This window comes from Choloepus didactylus, chromosome 15, assembly GCF_015220235.1.
Source record: "Choloepus didactylus isolate mChoDid1 chromosome 15, mChoDid1.pri, whole genome shotgun sequence".
NCBI classification, from domain to species: Eukaryota; Metazoa; Chordata; class Mammalia; order Pilosa; family Megalonychidae; genus Choloepus; species Choloepus didactylus.
In genome coordinates this window covers 36,199,566-36,221,841 of record NC_051321.1, presented here as the reverse complement: position 1 = coordinate 36,221,841, position 22,276 = coordinate 36,199,566, and the positions used below count along the sequence as shown (strand labels likewise).

General features: G+C 46.3%; 3 protein-coding genes across 4 annotated transcripts in view; 1 reads left to right on the top strand and 2 right to left on the bottom strand.

Annotated features, from left to right (window-relative positions):
- Positions 1-301: 301 nt before the first annotated feature.
- On the bottom strand, positions 302-9,681 carry EXOSC1 (exosome component 1). Of its 2 annotated transcripts, XM_037803812.1 has the most exons (8): positions 9,176-9,681; positions 8,937-9,052; positions 5,307-5,381; positions 4,255-4,343; positions 3,417-3,450; positions 2,860-2,910; positions 2,645-2,729; positions 302-2,424 (listed from the first exon to the last, which is right to left on the bottom strand). In XM_037803812.1, the coding sequence occupies exons 1-8, from the start codon at positions 9,252-9,254 to the stop codon at positions 2,318-2,320; spliced, it is 636 nt and encodes a 211-aa protein (XP_037659740.1). In that variant the 5' UTR covers positions 9,255-9,681; the 3' UTR covers positions 302-2,317. The 2 variants fall into 2 exon arrangements, with proteins under 2 accessions (XP_037659740.1, XP_037659741.1); XM_037803813.1 differs by lacking the exons at positions 5,307-5,381; positions 8,937-9,052; positions 9,176-9,681 and having other exon boundaries at positions 3,413-3,450; positions 4,255-4,300.
- ZDHHC16 (zinc finger DHHC-type palmitoyltransferase 16) lies at positions 9,358-18,627 on the top strand. Its single transcript, XM_037803811.1, is given in 12 exon segments — positions 9,358-9,581; positions 12,933-13,180; positions 13,375-13,569; positions 13,713-13,801; positions 14,177-14,205; positions 14,840-14,973; positions 15,112-15,159; positions 16,013-16,098; positions 16,732-16,820; positions 16,823-16,854; positions 17,031-17,101; positions 18,044-18,627. Coding segments are annotated over 12 exon segments (1,359 nt in total). The 5' UTR covers position 9,358; the 3' UTR covers positions 18,159-18,627.
- Positions 16,532-22,276, bottom strand: part of MMS19 (MMS19 homolog, cytosolic iron-sulfur assembly component) — a 32,993-nt gene continuing 27,248 nt past the window's right edge. The window contains 19 exon segments of the mRNA XM_037803883.1: positions 16,532-19,250; positions 19,331-19,431; positions 19,785-19,844; positions 19,924-19,946; positions 19,949-19,990; positions 19,993-20,086; positions 20,222-20,261; positions 20,263-20,303; positions 20,514-20,518; positions 20,620-20,742; positions 20,745-20,811; positions 20,961-21,020; positions 21,167-21,198; positions 21,201-21,258; positions 21,428-21,435; positions 21,781-21,844; positions 21,846-21,884; positions 21,886-21,909; positions 22,130-22,198. Of these exon segments, the coding sequence (XP_037659811.1) occupies positions 19,223-19,250; positions 19,331-19,431; positions 19,785-19,844; positions 19,924-19,946; positions 19,949-19,990; positions 19,993-20,086; positions 20,222-20,261; positions 20,263-20,303; positions 20,514-20,518; positions 20,620-20,742; positions 20,745-20,811; positions 20,961-21,020; positions 21,167-21,198; positions 21,201-21,258; positions 21,428-21,435; positions 21,781-21,844; positions 21,846-21,884; positions 21,886-21,909; positions 22,130-22,198 (978 nt within the window). The 3' untranslated portion in view covers positions 16,532-19,222.

Below are 22,276 nucleotides of genomic sequence, written 5' to 3'. Positions count from 1 at the left end.
TTGAGAGGACTGATTCCAGTTTTGAAACAAGTTCTACTGTGGGTAAAATGCTATCAAACAGCTTTACATGCTACAGAGAAATCTTTCGTAAAAGGAAGAGTCAATTGATACGGCAAACTCCACTGTTGTCTTATTTTAAGAAATTGCCACAGCTACCTCAACCTTCAGCAACCACCACCCTGATCAGTCAGCAGCCATCAACACTGAGGCAAGGCCCTCTACCGGCAAAATTATGACTCACTGAAGGCTCAGATGGTTAGCATTTTTTAACAATAAAGTATTTTTTAATTAAGTATGTACACTGTTTTATTAGATCTAATGCTACTGTACACTTAGACTACAGTATAGTGTAAACATAACTTTTATATGCACTGGGACACCAAAAAATTTACAAGACTTGCTTCACTGCAGTGGTCTGTAACTGAAACCACGAGATCTACAAGGTATGCCTGCAGTTGTTCAATGATATCCAATGGAATGAATGATATTCAAAAAAGCACTCATGATTAATGAACCAATGCCAGCCTGGAGAGACTCTACTGGCATGCCCAAAGTTCTATTTAGTAATTGGCATAAGGGAGGCACCACAGCACAGAACAAAGTACCTGGGCTTTTCAGTAAAACAGACTTGGTGTTGAATACTGCTCTGCTGCCTGATGGCTGTATGACTTGAAGCAAGTAAATTAGTCTTTCTAAGCTTTAGTATCCTTCTTTGTAAAATATGAAAATGAGTACTACTTTATACAGTCACTGTGAGGTTCAGAGATGACATAAAATGGCTGTTGGTGAAAGAATCAATTGGTAGAGTATTTCTGGAAGACAATAAGGGAGAATCAAAATTTAAAATACCTACATTCTTGGACCTAACATTCCATTTCTCTATAAATATATTTATAAAAAAGCATCACAGGCACACACAAAGATATATGATCACGTATTTCTCTGTAGTATTATCTATAATAGATAAAACTGTAAAGTTCTTAAATAGCCATAAACAGGGAACTAATTAAACAAACTACATGAAAGTGTTTAGAATAAGGCCTAGCTTTAGTAGATTCTTGAGATGGCAATCAGAGATATAATAATAACACTCATATATAACAATAAAACTAATATGTATTAAGAACTTTTATGCATTTCTTCCTTACAATACCCTGATGAGGTAGGTCATACCACTCCTGATGAGGAAACAGACTTAAAGACATAAAAAATAACTTGCTCAAGAATCAATGTCACTATCCTGACTGTAATTTTGCAAAATGTCACCAGTGGGGGAAACTAGGCTAAGTATACAAGGATCCCTCTGTATTATTTCTTGCAGCTGCATGTGAATCTACAATTATCTACAAAATTTCAATTAAAAAAAAAAAAACCCTGCTCAAGGCAAGTAGAGGATACAAACCCAGGGGGGCTGACTCCAAAGCTCACCCACAGTCACTGTCACTATGTATAGCAGACTGGGCTTCCTGAGTAACAGCTCATACTCATCTTAATTCTCATCCTTTCTTCATCCTTAAACTTATGTATTCCTTTCTACTTCTGCAAATTTGCTTGATCTTCTGTCTCTGCTTTGAATATCTTCAATTCACTCATCTAAGTTCTTTAATTCCTTTTTATCTCATGTCACAAATCCTTCCCTGGCCACCTCAAATGACAGTTGTCTGTCTCTCTATTCAATTCAGATTTAATAAACACTACATTAGTAATACTACATTTCCCAAATTATTTTCAAAACTACTCACATGCTGGAGGACCACATGTCTGTAATTTCCACCAAACCATAATCTCCCTCAACTAGATAATGTATATAAAGTACTTGACCCAGTGAATACTCAATAAACAAAGGCTTAAAACACAACAAATGTAAAAAGGATTGGAAATCAGGCTTTGTCCAGAACAAGCAAGCACATATACAAGTCAGTTAAAGCACAAAACCAGGCAAACCCTTGCTCTGTCAGGATACCATTTAGATTCCTATCCCTGCTCAAGACAAAAGAAACCATAAAATTCTTTCAGTAAAACTATTTTCTTTGTCACAGCAAAAAATACACATTTATAAGGACTGTCAGGAGAAACAGGTTATTTCCAACATTACACAATTTGTTCGCTGGTGCCTCCAAAAGAGAAGTTTCACCACACAAGAGAAAGTTATAAGAAAAATTCTCCACCTATGGAACACAGTTCCAGCAGATTTTTCTAGGGGTGGTTGCTGGCTGACCCCATATGTCTGAATAAAGACAATGGCATCTTGATGTTATTTTCATACATGTACTCTCAGAAACAGCTTAATCCTCTCCATTGGGTAAAATATGGCTTCTTAGGTCTGCAAGAATTCAGGCTGCACTCGTGCCACTTTCCGGAATTCTTTAGTGTGGGTCTTAGGGCACTGCATCTCACACCAGCTGATGGGTACCATCTGCACACCTAGAAGGGAAAAGATGGTGTTGGAGCTGGGACTCCAAATATTTGCCTCAGACCTGTCTCTTTTCAGCTGAGTATGAAACTGAAGTTTCCCCAAGCTACCAACATGAACCTCACCTCATAGAGAAAAAAAAATAAAAAACTTATTCCACAGACTTATGGATTAATTCCAAACCATGGCTCCCAGGGAAAGGTGAGGATGTAGAAGCATGGACCAACTCACCTGATTCACTGTGGGCCACCACCACTCCTAGCTCATTTTCAGCGGTGGTCAGCAGGTAGTTGGACTGTGCATCACCTAGCGATATCTAGTCACATAACATTGGTGAAGAAAAATGAAGGGATATAAGTCTTCCCCCCATAGCTACTTAGGTTGTTTCTCTATTTCCATTTCTTCTTTTGACAAAGGACCGTAAGTCTGCTAGGAATAAAGGATACCACTTTGGCCAAGACAATATCACCTGGGTGGAAACTCTTATAAATTTCAACCTGTAAAGAAAGAACAGGAGTGTTAAGTGAAAACTTTGCTCAAGTCTACATGAAATTATTAACCCCTCTGTGAGTAGAGTCAGTATATTTTATAATCCCAGGGGGTAGAAGTCATCATTACTCAAATCAATCAACAACTTTTATTGCTCCCAGAGCACTATGATATAAATTGAGGAATCTGAATTCAGTAACCCAGTCAGGAATCTGACTTGGCCAAAAGGTATACTATAGATGGCTCTAAAAGGGTCCAGAATTAAGTCTGAAAGAACAACAGTGAATAAATACCTGGCTACTAAGGCAAAGAACAAAACAGCCCCATTCTGGTCAACAAAATGAAAAAAAATTATATGAAGAGGAGAAGGTCAGGGAGGTAAAATTCATACTTTACAGTAGAGGGACACATTAAACTTCCTTCTACTCCACATTCCCAGGGATTTTTAAAACTCCTTTGGATAATAATTTAAAAGGACTGAGATTCCTAAAGCCATGAAGAAAACCAAACCAACCTTGTCTTTTTCAGTAGCTCGGACATCTTCCTTGCTATAATAAATAAACAAATAACAGACCAGAAAGATTAATTATTTGTGAGAAAAAAAATATTCTGCATATTGTTGGAAGACAAGGAGCTACAAAAGCAGATAGAACAAGTTATAATTGGAACCCAGCTGCCATCCAGAGGAGCAGGGTGGAGGACATCTACAGTTCTTACCTCATGGGGAAAATTTTCCCATTTTAGGATCATACGGAGTAGCAGGATTAGTTCCACTGACTAGAGAAAAGCAGATGAGATTTGGCAGGAAAGGATAAGGAGCTTTTCTGTCTCAGGAGAATTTGAAGAGAAGTATTACAGAACCACAAAGATTCCTGAGGCTGGAAAGGGCTTCAGAAGTTAAATTTACTGGCTTGCAGGAATTGTTTGTCCTTTCTCAAAGAACCCACAGGGGGAAAAAAACAATCTTACCGTTCAATTCACTAAGCTTTTCAATGTCTCATAATCCTGAGGGTTTAATCTTTATTTATTAAATTCCAGAAAAAAAAAAGGTACTCACTAAAATGCTTTTACTTTGTTTGGCATGAATCATCCCAACATTACTAATCTTCAGCTTTGCTCAATGCTTTACACTTTATTTTCAAACCCTATTTCATTAATATTTTCCTTTTGTTATAGCTCATATGGTATAACATTTCCTTTGGTCTCTACTGGGGGGAGAATCAAAGCACAAAGAGGAGAGAGAAAGTGGCAGGAAAATGAACTGTAACTGTCCCTAAAAATTCCAGTCTCCCCTTCTATCCTAATCTCATTCCAAGTGCTAAGGCAAAAGTGCAGACAAAGATCCTTCCTACCGGATAGTTCCTCGAAAGGAGTTCTTAAGTGGTGTGGACCCCACATATAGGATATGCACTTTGGCAAAGCGTGAATTGATGCTAGAGACCTGTGGAATAAAGAAAGGATAAGCATCTGAGTATTAGTTGTCAGCTCAAGGAGGCAGCAATAAACTAGGAATTACTAGGATTTTATTCTAAGCAACCCTACTGAGTACACGCACAAATGATATAGGAAAAGAGGAATAAGAGCCTCTCTGGCCACCTGATAGGGTTACCGTGGGAAGCAAATGAGATGATATGGTTTTGGCTTTGAAAGGTAGCCAAGTCTAACATAGATAAACATTGGTCATTACAGCAAATCTAGAGCTTCAAGAGAGATTTCTAAGACGGAAGTTAAGCCTACACTTCAGCTGCTATGTGATATTTTGATCACTGTTTCTTCAGTTATTTTCAGAACATACAGATTTGCTGCTGGAGTACTTTTATAAAGAGAAAAACTAAGAGCTACAGTTAATTTGCCCTGGCAGAGGATGGGGATGGGTACAGAATACTGATGTGTCACAGCAGTAATTTGTACCTCTGAAATACTCTGAAAGAACTTACATTTATCAGAGATGCTAGAAAATAGTCTTTTGCTTCTCTGCAGAAAAAGGTCTCTCAGATGTTCTAAAATAGGCTTCTTTATCACCTATGGCATCCCTGTCTTCCAGGCACAGGTAGAAACTACATACTTAGGGAACCAACACAATGAAAGAACTGCACATGCCTGAAGATGGCTGCCTTGGTCATTATCCTAGAATCTTCTAGGTAAAACTTCAACTTTCTGTGATGACAGAAATGTTCTGTGCTGACCAGCACAGCAGCCACTACCTACATGTGGCTACTGAACACTCGAAATGTGGCTTGTACAACTGAGGAACTAAATTTTAAATTTTATTTAATCTTAATTTATTTAAATTGAAATAGCCATATGTAGCTAGTAGCTACCATATCAGTCAGCAAAGATCTAGAATGGTCATGATTTCAGCACTGGACAGGTATCTTAAACAGGGAGGTAAGGACCAACTTACCTTACAGGTTACAACAGCCCCCACATCTGGCAGTAACTGAGACTCTGTCTCTCTTATCACAGACACCACAGGAAGCTACAGAGAGAACAATTAAAAAATGGATATCCTAACTAAGCCTTGGATAAAACTATTAAAGGCTGAGAGTAATACAGAAATGTCTTCATCCACAGAGGTTACAAGGGCAGGTGGACTATATTATTTATAGCCTAGAACAGAGTGCCTTGGAAATTATAGGAAATAGAAGGACCAAATGGCCATGGGAAGAAAGCTGCCAGAAGACATAATTTAACTATTCCAGGTAAGTTTTAATAGTTTTTTGGTGATCTTCTTGGATTTTAGTTCTACAACCATATTGCCTATAATCACTGATAATTTGACTTTTCTCCAAAGTTATACCACTTCTTTCTGCAGTTTATTGTACAAGGCTAGAATTTCCAAATCAATGCTATTTAATAGTGGCCATATTTAGTTTCTTCTATGTTAAGGAAATACTTGTAGACTTTTCTCTTTGAGCACGGTATTGGCTGTTGGTGTAAGATAGATATTTTCGAGCCTCATCTTTTATCAATCTCTCTTTTGCCTACTCTGTGTCACCTCTCCTGACGTTCTTTTAGTTTTCCCAACTCACTGAATTGCGGGTGACTGAGCTTGTACCTCGGCTTGCCGGGCCTGGGCCAGGGGACCTGATCACCCCCTGGGGAGGGTAGTAGGTACGGGCGTGAGTGCCCTCTGCAGCCCCCCCGAGCCTGGAGAGCGAGGTCAAGGCAGCTCCCTTTTCCTCACCCAAAATGCCACTGGCAGGGGAGGCTTGCCGGAGGAAACCGCCTTTCTCCCAACTGCCCTTTCCCCACTTCCTTATCTTACCCACTCACTCCCTGGTGCCAAGGCCACTCCTGCCACCGCCAGCGCGCATGCACCGTGGCCAGAACAACCCCCGCCCCGCTGCAACGGCTCCTGCGTTCTCTCAGAACCAATCCTAGCCCCTCTCCCTTCAGTATTGCCATTTAAGGCTGCTTCACCTCCTTTCCAGCCCTGCCCTTCTTACCAGCCTATATAACCTGTAATCACCCCTGAATAACTCTCTTTGGCGCATACTCCTACTGGATGAAGAGTGTCTTGTCCTTATCGCCGCCCTCCATACCTTGCACGCCTCCCGCCGAGGACCCTGGCCAAGTCCTCCGCCTCGCCCTCGCCTCCGGGAAAGAGCCCCCGCCGCCGGTACCCTTTAAGCAGCCCCGAGAGCTGAGGGCTCAGCTACCGGCCGCCCCTCCCCCTAGAAGCAGTAACCGCGACCGCATCTGGTGCCCCGTGTGAGGAACGTCTCCACACAACAGTTCGGCAGGTCGCCCGCTCGCCCGGACGCCTCTCCAGCTTCCCGTTTCCTCGCCTGCAAGCTCTCATCTTAGGACCCTGCCTCATCCGCAAAATTGTCCAGCTTGTAAGAAAACAAACAGATGCCATTTTTTCCTCGTTCGTGCAAATCCAGTATCAGCGACTCGCCACCTCTGACGCCCCCCACTCCAAGATGACAACCAACCCTCCGCGACCTCAACGCCACCGGTCGACTCGCCAACCGCGAGGCCCTTCTCAATCACCTGAACATCGCTCTCACCTCGAGTTCCAGCTTCTCTGAACCCCTGAACTTTAAACCCCTCAACTTCGCCCAGCCCGCTGCAGCGAAGCCATTGTCAAGCGCCCGGGCACCGCACCAACACTGAGCTCCAGCCTCGCTGAGCCACCGTCAACCCCTTTTTCCCTTCCCTAACCTCCCCCCTTCCCTCACCCTTAGCGGGCCTCTCCGGTAAAGCCTCTTCCTCTAATTAGAAAAGAAAGGGGAATTGCGGGTGACTGAGCTTGTACCTCGGCTTGCCGGGCCTGGGCCAGGGGACCTGATCACCCCCTGGGGAGGGTAGTAGGTACGGGCATGAGTGCCCTCTGCAGCCCCCCCGAGCCTGGAGAGCGAGGTCAAGGCAGCTCCCTTTTCCTCACCCAAAATGCCACTGGCAGGGGAGGCTTGCCGGAGGAAACCGCCTTTCTCCCAACTGCCCTTTCCCCACTTCCTTATCTTACCCACTCACTCCCTGGTGCCAAGGCCACTCCTGCCACCGCCAGCGCGCATGCACCGTGGCCAGAACAACCCCCGCCCCGCTGCAACGGCTCCTGCGTTCTCTCAGAACCAATCCTAGCCCCTCTCCCTTCAGTATTGCCATTTAAGGCTGCTTCACCTCCTTTCCAGCCCTGCCCTTCTTACCAGCCTATATAACCTGTAATCACCCCTGAATAAATCTCTTTGGCGCATACTCCTACTGGATGAAGAGTGTCTTGTCCTTATCGCCGCCCTCCACACCTTGCACGCCTCTCGCCGAGGACCCGGCCAAGTCCTCCGCCTCGCCCTCGCCTCCGGGAAAGAGCCCCCGCCGCCGGTACCCTTTAAGCAGCCCCGAGAGCTGAGGGCTCAGCTACCGGCCGCCCCTCCCCCTAGAAGCAGTAACCGCGACCGCACTGAATTTTCTCCCATCTCAGGATCTCTGTTTAAACTGTTCCTTCTGCCAGGAATGCACTCTTCCCACCCACCCAACTCCTACCTATCCTTTATATTCAGCTTACATTCATTTCTGCTGTTCCACATTCTCATGGTACCATGTAATATTTATTTGGGCATCTATTTCTTTATGGTTTGTGTCTCTGCCCCTTGACAGCAAAGGCCCTGTGTATTTAGCTCATTGCTCTTTCATCAGAGGTCAACACAGTGCCTAGAACATGAAAATGTTTGATGGACATCTACAGAATGAACTTAGGAATGTTATGGGCAGTCCCCTAATTAAGTGAATAAAAAGCCTCTCATTTTACAGATGAGAAAGAACCTAAAGCCAGAGAGTTTAAGTATCTTATTCAAGGCAGAATCAAAGTCCACCTAAGTGTTCTAATTCTGAATCCTCCTTCTACTATGCTACCTTCCTTAAGCTGCTCCTTCAAAGACTTCTTGTCTGGTCCAGAGCTAACCATGAAACAGCCTCTGGAACTAGGGAGGCTAATGTTACTCATTCAACAAACTTACTGGGACACTATCTTGTGCTTGGTGCTGAAGGCACAGCGGTGAGGCCTGCTTTCATGGAACTTAAGACTTTAGTGGGAAACACATAACTGAGTGTTATACACTGAGATGAATGCTGGGAAGGAAAGGAGTAATGTTCTTTGAGAATGTTTAACAACGCAAACAAAAAACAAACACCATAAACGCCTTCATCAGTTATTGGATCCAAAAGGGCTTTTCAGAGAAAGAGATGCTATCTGAAGGACAGGTAGGAATTAACTAGGCTACGAGGTAGAGGAGCATCTTCCAGACAGAGGACGGTTGTAGAAAGTCTCTGGAGCAGGTGAGAATATAGCGCATTAGTGACACTGAAAGAAGCTAGTGTGCCTGGATTGCGGAGAGTGAGGTGGAGAGTGGGGGGAGATGAAGCAGCGGGGAATACAGCTGGAAGAAATTCAGAGACCAACTCTCGTCCTACCCGCGAGGCACTAAAGACGTAAAGACGTGTTCGCAGCGCGCCCCTGCCTAAGAGCCAGGAAATCAAGAGCCGCTTAAGAAAAAGAGAGAGACAGAAGAGATGGGAAGCGCGCCTTTACCGCGCCGTTTTCGCTGCTTTTCGTTAGGCAGCCAGCAAGCGACGAGAAGATGTAGCCGTGCCGGGTGTAGGTGCCGCTGCCCGGGCAGCCCTCCTCCAAGTTGCAAAGACGTTCGCCTGCAAAAAACAAAACAAAACAAAACAAAACGCTGCATCAGCTACAGGCCCCCAGAAGCCGTTGGCCGTCCAGCAGCCTTGCCTCTGTGCCTAGCCACTACTTTGCGGGAACCTCTCACTCACCCGGGATGCAGTACCTCACAGGCGGCGCCATAACTAACCCCCTCCGAAAGCACGGGTGAAACTGAGGCCGACCGCTCATTGGCCGAATCCATGCAGTTCCGCAGTAACAAGCGCGTCAATTGGAGAGCTCCATCATGTGCTCGCTGGGAGCAATTCCTCTAGGGGTAAACTCCATTTCCCAGCATGCTCCGGGACCAGAAGGGCCGAAACTCCCGGGCTCCTGCGCTTGCGCCAGTTGTCCAGGATGGGCTGGCGGCGGATCTGGGTTCCCTAGCTGGTCTTGCGGACTGCGGGCCATGGTGGGTCATATTGAACCCGGCCCGGCCAGGGCGCCGAGCAGGAGAGCGTGGCAGTGAGCGGTGGCGAAAGCTGCAGAGCTCGATTTCGCTGATTGGGCAGCCGGCAGGTAAGAGCAAAGCCTCCGTCCTTGCTCCCTATCCTATTCCTTTTTCCTAGGGTTGGGACCTAACCCGGGACCCCATCGTAAGCCCAGGTTCCTGCTCTCTTCTCGCCCCGTCCTGCATGCAGGCCATTCCAAGAGCACCTTCCGGGCAGCCGTAAAGGGCGGAGCAGGAAGTGGTCCTTGAGGTCAACCAACCTAACGCGCCCATTTCACGAATTTGGAAGCTCTCAACCCGAAAACGATTTGATCTGTGCAGTCTCGAAGATAGTTCGAGGTAGAGTTCAAACTAGAACCCAGGTTTTTTTGACTCCCAGTCCATCGGGCTTTGATCACGCCGCCCTCATTGAGAAATAAAACCTTTTCCCGGTTTGTGAAACTGCAGTTTCTGATCCTGCAGTGGGATCCTCTCAAGCGGCGCTGTAGTCGTTTGAGCCTACCCTTAGCTTTTGATAAGCATCCCCATGATAAAGTTGCTACTTTTTCCTCTTCCCATCTTGTTAGCCTGTAAAGTAAGTCTTGGACATGAATAAAATACTGCTTTTTGCTGATGCCTGCTATTTGCTGCTTGAGTTTGCAGGCATCCTAAGAGCAGTATCTTTGTCCAGATGAGATTTGCCAGTTTCCTTTGCCTTTGGTGGCTTTGCAATTTGTCTCTTCTTGTCTGTCACCCCTTCCCCTCTTCCCACCGGGCAGATGGTGACTTGAAGCCTTAGAAAGAGGAGACCCCCCTGAGTGATGTGCAGCCTGCAGTTCTTTCTAATAGGATGGCAGATGTCACTGTAGCCTGTGACCTCTACTGATGGACCAGAGTCAGGACTTGTGCTTGGGGGTGATAGTGAAACTACAGTGCTCCCTTTCCTCCCACATTCACTGAGATCACCACCCCTCATCCTCGCACTTTCTTTAGTTCTGCCTTACTTCAGTTTCCTGAGATGAAAACTCCAACTGTGGCCCATGAACTACATCTCTGACATTCCCATCCCCTCTATACTCCAGTAGCTAAAGTGAGGGGGGAGGGGTCTGGCTTCAGACATTGTTCACCCAAATCTGATCTGTAGCTCTGCATCTACAAGCTTTCTGTTTACATGTTTGAGGTGATTTCAGGTTGGACTTGTTTTCTAAAATGCCTTCTAGGTCTTTAGCGCTATGATTCTACTAACGGTTTCTGTTTCTGTCTTTGATCAGGAAGAATGATAGTGGCAGACACTTATTTAATGTTATCACATTGGCAGGAGTGTCTTTGCTGGTATTTGTAGGCCAGATGGATATATGATTAGCCTTTCTACTTCTGCATCCCTCATCCAGGAGTTCTAGATCATTCATTCATTCACCAAGTATTATTGAACACTTCCATGAGCTAGGTACTGTGCTAAGTACTTTATGAAACATTTCATTTATGCCTTACCAAGTATATACACAGGCTCATAAAAGGGTAGATCTGGAAGGGACCTTAGCATTTAATCCTACCTCCTCATTGTGTGGGAACAGAAGAGCATGGAGTCCCAGCAAGGTTCAGTGATTTGCCCAAGGTCACTGAACTACTTAGGGGCAGAGGTGAACCCAAATGAAGAATGCATCTGATTTGCAAGCTATTGCTATACAAAGATTTTAGCAAATAGAAGACTCTCCATTAGCCATAGTTAGGGAATAAACATTAGTATGGATGATCCAAAAGTCACCTGGAATTGTGGGGTAGTCTGTTTTTTCCCATTTTTGCATTTGATTTTGGCTGTTTACTATTTTGAAAATTCATTCTTCAAGCCAAATAGTGGTTCCAAACAATGGTAGTCCAACTCAAAGGAGGTAGGTAGGAAGATTGAGTTTTTCCTTTTTGTCTTTTCTATACTGCCTCCCACATGCCTTAATTTTCTTAGCTTCCTAGGAGGTAATGGGAATGGCCAGTTTCTTTATCCTGTTGCAGTGTGGGTCCCTACTGAAGTGTCTTTCCTCTCTTGCTCCTTAGGCCTTGTTTGTTGAGTTCGTTTGGCCTTAGATAGTTGCAGGGCTTGTGGAAGGAGATAATGAAGTGTTCTCTTTGAAAGGCCTTTTGTGGGGATGAGCCAGGGTGCAAGGAGAGTATAGTGCTCCAGTTACTGAATTGAAACCATCTCCAGAGTGGAACAGCCTCCTCCAGTTTCTGCCGGGTTTTAAGCTGCCTCTTAAATAAGTCAGTGCAGTTGCTAAGGATAAACAAAGCAGCCCTCCCTGGCCGCCCTAGGAGAAAATCAGATTATTTCTTTTATGGTAAAGAAATTTTCATCTGCAGAATTGATGAGACTGTCATTTAAGAATCTGCCAGAGCATCTGTGTTTTCTGTTCTGGGCACTGCCTGGGCAGACAGTCCCTTTCCATTGCTGTTGAACAAGTTAGAAACACATGAGGAGATAGAGGCACTTGCAGAGGAACTATGGAAAGTGCTAAAGAGCTGGGAAGGCTGGTTGGGAAGCTTGGGGCCTAGGGCAGTAGCTACAGAGCAGGCTCTTGAGTATCCAACTGGAACCGGGTAGAGGAGACTCATTTCTCAGAGGGCAGGCTCTGTGGTTGGCAGGCTCTGTGGTTGTCTTGAGCCACCAACATGGAAGCCCCTTCCAACTGCCAGTGTCTCTTGCCTCTAGTGTTACTCTGCCCTAAGTACCTAAAATTGTCTTGCCTTCTGTATCCTTGTGGTGGTGCTGGGACTAGAATTGGAGGCAAGGCATCTTATGTCATGCAAGAGATGGCTGAGCTGAATGGACAAGCAGTCAAGAGAATCTCATGCTATTAGGCGGGGTGGGCTGGCCTGTTGTTACATCAGCCCTGAGGGGATGGGAAGGGGTATCTTTGCCAAGACTCATAGCATCAGGGAAGATCTAGGTGTAGGATCCCTATGCCATACATTCACTCCCTTACTTAGAAGAGCTAGCTGTTCCTTGGTGAAGAACAATCTTTGGGAAGTAGGTTGATGGGTCAGGTCAGCTGGGAGACCCTGGGCAACCCGTTTCAGTGGCCAGGCCCACAGAGACACATGGGTATCTTTGTACATACTCCACCCAATAGTCTGTCTACACAGATAATTCCAAGGTCCCTGCTTTACCTTGAAGCTGCCTACCTGTCCTTCACCCCTTTGCTGTGGCCATTTACTCTAGACGTTCATCACCTTGGATTTCTGTGCACCCACATGGTGTAAATATAATTTCTGCAGACTCAGAACCTCCAGTCCCTTGGGACACTGGCACTGCACATTCAGCTGGTCACTGGCCTATGTGGGCTCAATCTTAGGTCTTTGCCCTCTAAACTGGTACTCTGGGTCTCCCCACTGGTGAGGACAGGGAAGGAGGAACCAAGCTGGATACCCAAAATAGTGTGTTTTCCTAGGAGTCATGCGGGGCCAGCGGAGCCTGCTGCTGGGCCCAGCCCGCCTCTGCCTGCGCCTGCTTCTGCTCCTGGGCTACAGGCGCCGCTGTCCACCTCTGCTCCGGGGCCTGGTACAGCACTGGCGCTATGGCAAGGTCTGCCTGCGCTCCCTGCTCTACAACTCCTTTGGGGGCAGTGACACCGCTGTTGATGCTGCCTTTGAGCCTGTCTACTGGCTGGTGGACAACGTGATCCGCTGGTTTGGGGTGGTGAGTTATGCCAGGGGAGTGGGTAAAGGGGTGTTTTGGGATAGGAAAAGAGCATGTCTCTGATGGACCTCTGCCAAGTTTTGGAAGCCAGCTCCCTACTGCCAGGGAAATTCCTGAGTCTCCTCTGGGTGTTGGCAAGGTTCTCTTAGTGGGTCTACCTGACCCACATCTTCAGACTTCCCTGGTGTTGGCAGGTGTTCGTGGTGCTAGTGATCGTGCTGACCAGCTCCATTGTGGCCATCGCCTACCTATGTGTCCTCCCCCTCATCCTCCAAACCTACTCAGTGCCACGACTCTGCTGGCATTTCTGCTATAGTCACTGGAATCTGGTCCTCATCGTCTTCCATTACTACCAGGCTATCACCACTCCACCTGGATACCCACCCCAGGTTGGTTCCCACAAGGGCAGGGAGTAGGGGGGCCTGCAGGCTATGAGAGCCAGTCCCAGAGTGGGGAGGGAGAATACTTTGGTATTTCAGGGTGTAAAGTTGTTGCTGCCACAGCTTTACAATGCTTTTCTCCCTTTGCCTAGGGTAGGAATGATATCGCAACTGTCTCCATCTGTAAAAAGTGCATTTACCCCAAGCCAGCCCGAACACACCACTGCAGCATCTGCAATAGGTGGGTGTTGGCTTTACCCTATGTACACCCTCACTGTGGCCCTTCTGCTTTGGTCCCAGAGCAAAACCTACGTTTATGAAGCACCTGCCATGACCAGACTCTGTGTCCTCTATATCTCACAGCATCTATTCCTCGGGATGGTCCTGAGTTAGGCATTGATGCCACTTAGGGAAACTAAGGCTCCGAGAAATGAGTTACCTTGCCAAGTATCACAGAGCCAATGAACGGCAGAGCTGGGTTTGAAGCAAGGCTGGCTGCCTTCAAAGTCTGTGCCCTTTCCACTTCAGCAGGATGCTGGTCCTTGTAGGAAAGGATTGGTACTGACACCTCAAGAACCTTGGCCACCATAACAGAGCCTGTGTCCCTCCCTCACAGGTGTGTGCTGAAGATGGATCATCACTGCCGTATCCTTTTGCTGTCTCTTCTGCCTGAGACATTCTTTTTTAGCTCCAGAGCACTGCACAGGGTTAATAGCTACAAATCCAAGGCTTCTAGCAACAGACACCCTGGAGACAGCATTGGGCTCATGAGAAGTTAGCAGAAGAGGACATGTGGGGACTGACCATCTCCTGAGGGGAGCAGGTGGCTTACAGGCTCTCTGTGATGGATCTTCTGGAGTGAAGAATCTATTCTAACAGCTTTCTCCTGTAGACTGTCATGCTGACAGCCATCGGATAGATACAGAAGTTCATGTAGTAGAGTAGTTTGGGCTTCTGTGGTTGTTCACTGGGTGTGCCAGATAGAACCAATAGTCCCATACAGATGACTGGTTAGTCCTGGCTACTTTGAAGTACTGACACAGATTGATCTTATGGGTTTCAGAACTCATGATTTCCTTATGGGACTTGTGAGGGCTCTAAGATGCTAAGAACACTTTCACCTCAATCTCTGGAAATAGTCCTGTATTTTCTTGCCTTTGGAAAATAGTTCTTGACTGGAAGCCTGGGTTTGGGTGATGTCATAAATCAAGGAAGAACTAGAGTGGCCTGGACACCTCCTGAAATTGTTTGCTCTTGTCCTTAATCCTCTCTCTACCAGCCTGGCTGAACAACTGTGTGGGCCACTTCAACCACCGGTACTTCTTCTCTTTCTGCTTTTTCATGACTCTGGGCTGTGTCTACTGCAGCTACGGAAGCTGGGACCTTTTCCGAGAGGCTTATGCTGCCATTGAGGTGAGCCCATGTTTAGGAGCAGGGAAGCTTAGTAGAGAGAACTTTGGGGTATGGAATATGTCCCTAAGGAGTGGGGCTGGTAGTACCCCCATCCTAGAGGCCTGAGAGTATAACCAGCACTGTTTTCCATCCCCTTAGAAAATGAAACAGCTGGACAAGAACAAACTACAGGCTGGTGCCAACCAGGTGGGCCACCCCCACCCCATTGCCTCCTGCTGCTCAGGCCTGGTGGTATTGAGTTGTTGAAGTAACTGGGGTCAGGCCTGCTAGTTCAGTCAGGTTGGCTGAGGGCCACTTTCTACTGGCTAGGGGTTGTTCTGAGAAACTGTCTGCAGTGGGTGGACTACAGGGGCCTGGGGGCAAGATGGAATGTCCCTGGTAAGTAAGTTTGGGGCTACCTATCCCATTATCACCTCCTTTTTCAGCTGAGCAAAGACTCTGCCTTGGTGATGGCCTGAGCAGCAAGAGTCTATGTTAGTCTTTATAATGGGGTTCCAGGGGACAGAGAGATCAGGCTGGACCAGTCTGGTCTTCCTTTACTCCCAGTCCGCCTGCATCTGTGTCAGGATCATCCTTTCTCCCCAGTGCCTTTTAGGACTCCTTATGCTGAGCAGATCTTTGGCTTATGATTGCACTTCTGCTGCCCTCTTTGCAGAGCTTGGTGGAGTTCACATTTCTCTTCCCTCCAGCCAGTCCATTCTGGGTGTGGGTCTGATTTTCTCGGAAGGAGTTTTAGCTGGGGAGTGGAATGGCTTCCCCTGGAGCCCTGTTTGTGTTGTTGAATTAAAAGGCCCAGGGTTGGCTCCTCTGCTTTGCCATTTTGTCCAGACCCGCTCTACCCAGTGTTTGTCCACATGGTGATGCCGCTGGCTGGGCCCTCCCATCTGGCTGCTGCCCTGACTCCTCTGTGGCTTTAATCCTTTACCTTCTCGGCCTGGGTTTGGATTGCTTCCCCACCTGTAGGTGCTGGGGACTCTGGCGGCATTTACTGGAGACCAACAGAGTTTATCAGCTAGGCTTTGCTGTTTTCTTTTTCCAGACTTACCACCAGACCCCACCACCTACCTTCTCCTTTCGAGAAAGGGTAACTCATAAGAGTCTTGTCTACCTCTGGTTCCTGTGCAGGTATTTAACTCTAATTTTTGATAGTTTAACGGAGGGGCAATCTCAGAAAAACCTTGTTAGGTGCCCAAACACAGGCAGGAACTCCCATCCCTGTGTGAACTGTTCTCCTAGTCTAATGCAAGCTGGCAAAGAGCCAACACTTAATTTTCTTCAATGTTTGGGGTCTGGGAATACCAAGGATACTAGCATTGAGTGCCTGTTGTGTGTCAAGATAAGTTAAACACCTTATTTAACTTACTCTTCACATAAAACCCAAACAGTGGATGAAGAAAAACAAAATTAGAGGGATGGTGTTCAATGATACACAACCATTCAATTCCAACCCCCTGTGCTTTTACTACACTGCACTGTAGTGCACTTGTTGTCCAAGCGTGGGTACTTTAGGAAATAAAGTACATTTTTTCTTAAATAATACAGGCTTATTTTCCCATCCTCTTTTTCACATAATTTATTCTTAGCCCACATCAGTGCTTTTTATAGACATAGTTAAGTAAAAGTTAATCTAGGATACAAGTTGGGGGATCTGGAATTCTTAGAGAGGTTCTTAGCCCATCATAATTGCTCAGATCAGTTCCCTCCTGTTCCCTCCAGACCCCTCTAAGCCACCCACCAATCTCTGCCCTCTTTTCTTAGTTCTGTGGCACTTGCCCTGGGTGCCCTAACTGTATGGCATGCTGTTCTCATCAGTCGAGGTGAGACTAGCATCGAAAGGCACATCAACAAAGAGAGAGATGTCGGCTGCAGGCCAAGGGCAGAGTGAGTAGTGCTGAGGGCTTGGGGGCGGGGGATGGGTGGTTAACTGAACCTGCAATCCTGTTGACTGAGGCCAGAAACTTACCTAGCTGAGCTTTAGCTTAGCCAATTTAGGCTTAGAAATTTTAAGGGGATTAAGTGAAAGAGGCTCCTTAAAAATGTGTTCTTCTTGGCTCTAGGTATTTAGAAATCCATACAACTATGGCTGCTTGGACAACTGGAAGGTATTCCTGGGTGTGGACACAGGAAGGTAAAGTAAAACATCTAGAACAGTGCTGTCCAGTAGAACTGTGATGAGGAAAATATTATCTGTGCTGTCCAATCTACTAGTCACTAACCACATGTGGGTGCCTTGAAATGGGGCTAGTATGCCCAAATTTGTAATTTTATTTCATTTTACTTAAACAGCCACCTGTGGCTAGTGGCCCTCATATTGGCCAGCACAGTTCCAGACTCTAGGTATCAAGATTACTGCTCATTTGAGCAAAAGGGGCTTAAGACCAAAAACCTATGCAGTTTAATAGCTGATACGGCTTAAAAGATGACTAGAATAGATGGTAACACAACATTATAAATGTAATTAACACCACTGAATTATATAGGTCAAAGTGGTTAAAATAGGACATGTTATGTTGTCTCGTTACCACAATGAAAAATTTAAAATAATAATAATAATAAAATGAATAGAATTCTGAGAAAGCTGTTCTCAAGAAGGGACTTCTAGGAAGGATATGGTGGCCAACAGTCATCTCTCATGTGCCAGTGTCTGGAATTCAAAAATTTGTGGGTTTGAAGTAATATATGTGTGACAGAGGTCATAATACAATAAATGAAACTAAATTAGCTCCCGCAGCACAAGGGATGAAATTTTTTGAAACTGGAACTACTAAAGCAGTAACAATCAGGTGATCATTAGGTAACCATAAGTACTGTCCCCACACCCACTCCCAACCTTGTTAAAATCACTGTGCTTGCAGTAGCCTTTTAGAAGTTTAATTTGAAACCTCTAAAGGCCTTCAAGGGTGCATTTATTGGACAAAAATTACGTAGAAGTAATTGTAACTTTGTTACCTTTGTGACTGGTGCCAAAATAGCTTCAGGATACTTTGATGTATCTTTGCTGAGGGATGAGGATTAGGAAGGAAAACCAAGAACTCTTGGAACTCAGAGATACGTCTGTCTTCTCTTGCAGGCATTGGCTTACACGGGTGCTGTTACCTTCCAGTCACCTGCCCCATGGGAATGGAATGAGTTGGGACCCCCCTCCCTGGGTGACTGCTCACTCCACCTCTGTGATGGCAGTTTGAATTTAGTTGTGTCAGCCTCGAACATTCATTCTGTTTCCTACACTGTCTTAAGAGCTTCCAAGGGCAGCCTTTCTTGGGATCCTTGAGCTAAAAGAGACATGGGACCTGCTTTAGGATACCATGCTGGGACAACTCAAGAACTATCCTTCTGGCTACTACAGAAGCAAGGAATGATGTGTGGACATCCTAGGACTGTCGTCCCTTTACTCAGGCAAACAGCAGTTCCAGCCTCAGGTGGGGTGTCAGGTAGCTAGTGACCCTGCCCAGTGCTGACCCTGACATTCTCCAGGTTACAGCACGGGTTAGCCACCCCCTTTTCTACTTGCTGTCTGAGAAAGCACCCGAATGGTTCAGCTGAGATCCTGGCTTCTCAACAGCGCAAAGATTCTAGGCCTGCTGCTGAGGTCACTGCCACTTCTCACATGCTGCTAAATGGAGCAAAAATAAAGGTATTGGATTTTTAAAGGAATGTAGCTTCTCATTCTTTACCTCTATTTTAGAGTAGGGAAGGGGAAAGTCAGGGTCAAGGTATAGTGACTGGGTGTTTGGACCATGCCACCTGTGCCCTATTTGTAGGGGCTACATATCCTGATGAATCCTTTGCTCTTCCATGTTGTTACTGTTCCTTTAACTTAGTGACTCCTGGTTACGTGCTAATGAAGCATGAGTGGAGTGGGGAACTATCTGACAATCAGCCCTATTACCAAAAGAAATCTTTATTCTCACGCAGGTACACACAAATCCACTGTCCTGGTCCTCAGGGCCACACTCATCTGCCTTCACTCCTGAGCAGTGTATCTCCCTTTTGCTGACCCAAAAATGGAAGAGCCCACAACCAAGATCTTTCTTCAAACACAAGTAGTCTCATACTCAAGTTACTTCACAAATCCATTAGAAACCAGGATTCCTATGCTGCTTGCATAGCCATGCAACAGAAGTTCAGCATTTGTGCTGTGTCTGTGGGAGAGGCAGTCAGAGGCCAGTGGCCTCCTTGCCCTGGGGAAGATGGCTCCATAGTAATTCCAGATTAGATTGTCAGAATAGTCAAGGCCGGGGCCAAGGGCTCAGCTGCCAGGGCTCCCCAGCAGAAACCTGTGGGCAAAAAGAATGTTGGCAGCATCAGTGGTGAGACTTGTTTTAACTTCATGTCTCCCCACAGCCTAGGAACTCACCACTCTCCTCTGGCTGACACTGCTTCCTTACGCACCAGTCTCTTCTTGTCATCAAGGGGCTTGGCTAAGGCCCGGATCACCTGTGGTTTATATGGCAGCAGCTGTGGAGTCAGAGATCATCTTAGCCTTGTTCAATCAAGGCAACTGAAAGAGCTGCTTCTCTGACTCTATAAAACTAATATTCAGAAGGAAGCAAAACATGTCCTATCTGTCCTTCTTTAGTAACTCTAGAGAATGCTATGTGGCAGGATAGCCGTTCTATTATAAGGTAATCAGATTTACTGAGTCCATTTTGGATCCAAGGGAAAAGATCTTTGCCTACCTGCATCTTGCAGTACCTACCACACTGTATAGCAGCAGCAGTGTGTAATCCCGTTTGGACTAAGGCAAATGGTACTACTATGGCTTTTCTAAGAAGAATCCCAGGCCAGAGAGGGTCATCTGACATACTCACCACAGGGGTGGGCAGGTGAGTGAGGGCATGCATACACTGCAGTGCAGCGATCCGGACTGCCTAGATACAACACAAGCTGGTAAGGGGAGACCCAAGGGAGAGCTGTAGGTGCCCAAGGAGATGCTGGGGCTCAACACACCATGGAAGGGCTAGAGATGAGGTCAGGAACTTGGTGACGAGGGTGTCAACGTGAAGACTCATGACTTGGGTGCTTCCAGTAGAAGAGCTGAAGGCAGCCAAGGGTGGAAAGCTTGTACCACACAGTCAGAGCAGGACAGGGCCTCCAGCAGTAAGGAGAGAAGCTAGGAGGCAACAGAAAAAGTAGAGGATGACCAACAGCTGATGATCCTGCTTACCCTCTTCCTCCCCTTTCTAGCCCCAGTCCAGGGAGAATAGCTTTTTGTCCCTTGCTTAGAGGCCTCTATTGCAGGACTTACTGTGGGCAGCTCTGGCAAGAGCACAGGCTTGGGCAGCCTGTAATACATGAGATAGACCCTTTAGATAATTGGGCTTTCACATCTGTAAAAAGAGAAAAGTTTGGGGAGAAGCTGGTCTTAGACACATAGCCTGAAAATTTCAACTGGGAAGAAGCCAGGACATGAGCCTACAAAGAAATAAAAAAACAAAAACAAAACAAAACAAAAAAAACCCTGAAGAATAAGCAAGTTATCCCTATCACAGCAAAAAGGGGACAAGAATCTGGAATTAGTCTTCTAGGTACAACAGCACCATGTCTCTAAAGAGCACTTAAGGCCCCAATTATTTTGGGGAATATGGCCTGGGCAGAGGACATAAGGTCTATGTAATGGGGGCCTTTCTTTTAGGCTCTCCTCACCTTGGGGAGCAGCATGGAGCCCTGGACCAATGGCAGAGGCACGTTATCTGTGAAAGAACCGCTGGCGGAACATGATCCGCACTTCAGCATGGCCAGCACGAGTCAACACATCAGGACAGTCGACATGAGCAGAGAGAAGCCAATCAGCTACTGACTCTGGCCTAATTCAGGATCACTCAGGAGGCCCATGAGCTGGAGAAAAGAAGAGCCTTTGAGGTCTATCAGGGGAGAAGAACCTTAAATACCGAGATGGTGATGAAGTCATGCTGGGAGGAAATAGGATCAACAGGAAAGTTGAAGTTCCTAGTTAGATCCTGGGTCCTTCTGTCTCCAGAAAGGACTTACCCGGTCTGTAAGGCAGAGCTGAGAGGATGGTATCTCAGCACCAGGGCCTTTGTTACCTGTAAGCAGAGACAGCAGTCAGGGCCTGACACGCAAACCCCAGAACCCCAAGAAGCATCTGCTTATGGTTTGAGGTCAACTAGATACCTTTTATTTAAATACATAATGTCTTTCTCTCTGACCAGAATCTATTATGACTCTTTACCCAGAGAAGCAATGTGAAGGCCTGAATGCGGTGGGTCCCAGAGCCAGGCCAGCCTCCACTTTGTCCATAGCCAGCTGTAGGAATTCATTCAGCTTGCTGCCCTAAAACAGTGGGAAGAATGCTGAAGCAAATGCTACATATTTCCCCTTCAACAACAAAGGATATAAATCATTTAAATAGCAGAGCTCCTGAAGTAACTGTCAGAAAACAACAATATCACTTTGCCTGTGGACTTTGCCCACTTAGCTCTAGGACACCAGCTTGGGAGCCTGGTAGTCTCACAATGCAGAGGTGTTGGCATTAAAAAGAAAGGGATGTCCACTTCCAACAAAGAAGTGTCCATAACAGCTCTGCTGTAGGGAGTAGAATGGCAGAACTTGAATAGAACATTCTGCTTGTAACCCCCTACCTTTCTTATCCTGCATGCTTTACCCAACTATGGTCTTAACTCTTGTCCCAAGGGCTATCGCAGGACACTGCTTGAAGGCCTGTTATATTAGCAAGGTTCCTTTTAAAGGGAATGAAGACTGAATGTTAAGATTTCTTCTGAAGTTGATTCAAGGAGGCTCCTGACCCATGGTCTTGCCTTCAAGCTCCCCTCTCATTCCCAGTACCTGCAGGGTGCTTGTTGAGGAGTCCTGCAAAGCACTTGGCAGCAGCAGTGGAGGAGAAGGGGCAAGCTGTGGCAGCAGCTCAGCTCTAGAAGCTCCTGCATGAGTTTGGTTAAGCTGAGGGATTTCCACCTACAAAAAAAACCTGGTCATGTAAATGACCCAGGCACCACTTGACTCCAAGAGATAGCCACCAGAAAGCAGCAAGCAGTGGTCAGGATGGAAGAAAACTAAATTCTCCAGTGGGGAAAATTAAAAAGCTTAGCCTGTGAAATTTCAGCCCTGAGGTCACCTGGAACCCACCTCTCTTGACAGGGTTAAACAAGGGTACGCCCCAAATGTGCTCACTTACATTTCGTGGCAGGGAGCAGACAAAAGCCATGAGTAGTGCAACTAGCCGTCTCTGCCCTGAGGAGCCATCCTATAAAGGAAGAAGAACTTTATCAAACCTGTCCCGCCAGCAACAGGCTCATCTTGCCCCTACACCCATCCCAGATTA